Raw genomic sequence first — 4,193 nt, 5'->3', positions numbered from 1 at the left:
CATTGATTATAGCGATTTAAATAATTTGAATGAAATTTTCCTAAAGAAAAATTGCATTTACAATTAATCGAAAAAAATCGTCAAAATTCAATAACTGTTTATTAAGTTTAAGTTTTCATGTTTTATTTCATCTAAAAAAAATATATATATATTATATTTAAAAAAATATATTATATACTTTAAATATATATATATATATATATATATATTTAATCTTAGATAGAGCTGCAAACATAGAATTTACGTTATTTCTATTATTATTAAACAAAGCGAATATATGATATTATTTTCTCTTTCACTATACATTGATATTGCAGATATATTACGTGATCAGATTTCGGTCAAAATTAAGCAACGCGTTATGTCACATGCAAGGCTTTTTATGCATAGCATAAAAAAAAAAAACAAAAACAAAAAAATTCAAATTAATATAAATATAGAAAATAATTACGCTACATTATTCATATTATTGCATCGAATTATTTTAGCATATTCTTCATGTAATTTATTATAACAATATATATTACTAGAAGTATTTCATAAAACAGTAAAAATTTAAAACTTTTTTTCGATTAATCTAAAAGTTTTTTGTTCAATTATTATAAAATTATATATTATATAATATATTATATATTATATAATTATAAAATTTAAACAGTTTACTTTTATCATGATTTATATTTAAAATAGGTTATATAAAAATATATTCATTAAAGATAGCAAATAAAAATAACTTTAAGGATTTTATTATTTATTTTATATAAATATTATTTATATTTTTAAAAAATAAATATACCTATTATTTTTAAATTTTTTAATTCTATACTTAAGATCTAATTTATAAATATAATATTTATGTATTTAATGTAATAAAATATAATACTATAACTATTATAATTACTAAAACATTATATTAATTTAATATATTTAATAAAATATAAATATATATTTTATGAAAATATACAATTTAATAAAAATTTAGATGAGTTTCTTATCTTGTAATTTTATTATCATAGAATAACATATATAGAAAATTTCACTTAACCTTTTTCTTGATTAGTTTTATAGAATTTTTGAAGTTACTTTAGAGAATAGTTGCTGTTATTTTTATTCTCTTATATTATAAATATATATAAAATATAATATATAAATATATGAAAAAAAGAAAAATGTGACAAAAAAATTAACAATAATAAAAATTATTATGGAAATTATTTTAAATAATTTTAACATTTGACAAAATCTATTTCTATATTGCGTATGAAAGTTTGTATATATATTTTATAAAAAATGAAACGTTTAACTGAAGAAAAAACAAAACTTGTTTTAGAAAAATTAACAAAATAGTAAGTACAATATATCTACATAATTTTTTCATAACCATTCAACAATCGATTACATGATTTTTGTTTAATATATATATTACATATTATTATAATAAATATAAATAGATTACAAATGTAAATTTATATTTTCATTACAATTATAAAAATGAAATAAATAAATTGATTTATCTTTCAAATATCATAATGAATATTTTATTTTAAATATTTTATATATTTTTCTATATTATGTGTATTTTTTAAACATATATATATTTAATTTTTCATAAATGTATAAATATTTGCAATCTAATTATAACTAAAAAAGTTAGAAATATAAAATTTATAATTGATAATAATAACTTTAATTGTGCTAGTAATCTTTATAATAAATATTTAAAAAATAAATAAATAAATAGTATATTTTAATTATACTATTTAATTATTATACTTTTAATTGTACCATTATAATTTTATTGATAATTATTATATAATTATTAATATTATTACTAATATTATTATATCTCTTAAATTATTTTATATATTACTATATATATATATACTTGTTTAAAATAATATTTATTGTTATTTTTTTTTGTTTTTATATATATTTTATATAATGTAAATTAAAAAATAATTGTGATATAATATAAATAAAATAATTTTATGAATTTTTTTTGGATGTTCAGTGAAATTCAATTAAAAAATGATAAAAAGTTTATTAATATTATTATTAAATAAAATTAATTATTTGTTATTTGTTATAACAGAAATAAATATAAACAATTATATCTAACTATATTTATTATGATATAATTTGATATATTTTTGATATATTAATTATAATATTATGTATAATATTTATTATATTTATGTGATTACATCATATGATTATTATATTTAAATTTTATTTTTAGTATTGGAAGCAATGTAAAATTATTACTTGATCGACCAGATGGTGTTTATTGTTTCCGAGAAAAGAAAGGCAGAGTATATTATGTTTCTGAAAAGATTTTATCATTAGCAAGTATGGTAAATCCAGAACGATTAGCAAGTGTTGGCACATGTTTTGGAAAATTTACAAAATCTGAAAAATTTAGATTACATATTACTGCATTATATCATCTGGCTCCTTATGCACAAGTAATTATATTATTTTTAATTATATATTTGAATATAATTAAATTTTATTATTATATATATTATTATATATTATATATTATTTTCTATTCATAATTTTTCATATACATAGATATAAAGTAAAATAATATTGAAAACTAATATGATTAAAATAATGATTTTTATTATTTTATTATATTATTATTATATAATTTATTTATATATATTTATTTTTTAATATTTTTTAAGCATAGATAAATAATTTCATGTTCATTCTATTTCAAATATATCGTTCATATATTTTATTGATTTATCAATATATTTACTTCATTATAATTATCTATTAATTTTATCAATTTTTATAGACACATTAATAATAAAATATTTATGATGACATAGAATATAAATATTTCATTTTGATGAAATCATTTTATAATAAAATTTGTTTTTAATTTAGAATTTATTCCTTATAATATATAAAATATATAATATATAAAATATAAGTTAAAATTATTGATTGGTAAATATTAAATGATATTAAATAAATAAAAAATTAAATATTATTAATATCAAGTCAATCCTAAATAAAAATAAAATATAAAAAATATGAATAAAAATTTATATTTATGTAAATATATTTTATATAATTTCATTCTTTTTCTAGTATAAAATTTGGTTGAAACCTTCAGCTGAACAACAATTTTTATATGGACATCATATTTCTAAATCTGGTTTAAATCGAATTACAGAAAATACACCTCAGTATCAAGGAGTTGTTATTTTTTCCACAAATGATATACCATTAGTAAGTGAAAGATCAGGCTCTTTATAATAACTTTATATTTTTTATTTTAATTATATATTAGGTTATTGCAAATGAAATGATTAATATATCCATAAAACCATTTAAAAATAATGTTATGCATCAATTTAAATTTGAAGATGGATGAATATAACTTGAATATTACTTTATCAAATTATCTTATTTTAAAGAAGCAAATTGTAAATTATATTTTAACATCAAATTCAATTTTTTCTTATATAGGTTTAAAATTCATAATGAATAAAAATTAACATCAATAAAATTTTCAAAAAAGATTGCATTAAAAAAAAATTTTTTATTGATATATAAAATAATAATTGAAAAATACAATTAATCAAATTAATTGTAAATAAGTTTTGATAATTTTAACTTGCTTTTTGATAGACAAAATGAATTAAATTTTTCTTACTTTGATTAATATTTTCAACAAAATTATAATAAACGACAATTTCACTTTCAACAATCTAATAATAATCTATGCTAAAAAAAACTTATTTATTAATTTTAAGTGATTTGATATTTTATTAATTTTATTTTATTAATATTAATAATTATTTGTAAAATAATATTGAACTCTTTAACTCTACAGAACTATTTTATTACTTAATACATATATATTATACTTAAGTATATTTTTTTATTATACATAAATATACTTAATACGTATATTTAATATAAAAAAAAATAAATAAATATCTTGTGTCTATTTTATTATTAAAATTTCAACTTAATAAAATTATTATAGGGCTTTGGTGTCACAGCTAAAAGTACAATAGATTGCAAATATGCAGATCCAATGGCAACAGTATGTTTTCATCAAGCTGATATCGGAGAATATATTCGATCAGAAGAATCTTTAATGTAAAAATCATATAAAAAAATGACTTATTTTTTAATATTAAATAAATATATTTAAAGATTATAGACAA

The 4,193-nt window shown here is 14.7% G+C and overlaps 1 protein-coding gene across 1 annotated transcript; it reads left to right on the top strand.

The window, feature by feature from the left end:
* The first annotated feature begins 824 nt into the window (after nt 1-824).
* On the top strand, nt 825-4,193 carry LOC100863376 (60S ribosome subunit biogenesis protein NIP7 homolog). Its single transcript, XM_003695719.3, has 4 exons — nt 825-1,346; nt 2,240-2,465; nt 3,106-3,246; nt 4,010-4,193. Exons 1-4 carry the CDS (start codon nt 1,291-1,293, stop codon nt 4,127-4,129), a joined length of 543 nt encoding a protein of 180 aa, XP_003695767.1. The 5' UTR covers nt 825-1,290; the 3' UTR covers nt 4,130-4,193.

This window comes from Apis florea, unplaced genomic scaffold (assembly GCF_048593485.1).
Source record: "Apis florea isolate Af1SG1 unplaced genomic scaffold, ASM4859348v1 contig_3758_pilon, whole genome shotgun sequence".
Taxonomy (NCBI): Eukaryota; Metazoa; Arthropoda; class Insecta; order Hymenoptera; family Apidae; genus Apis; species Apis florea.
Note: the sequence above shows the minus strand (reverse complement) of the source record. Positions and strands in the feature narration are given on the sequence as shown.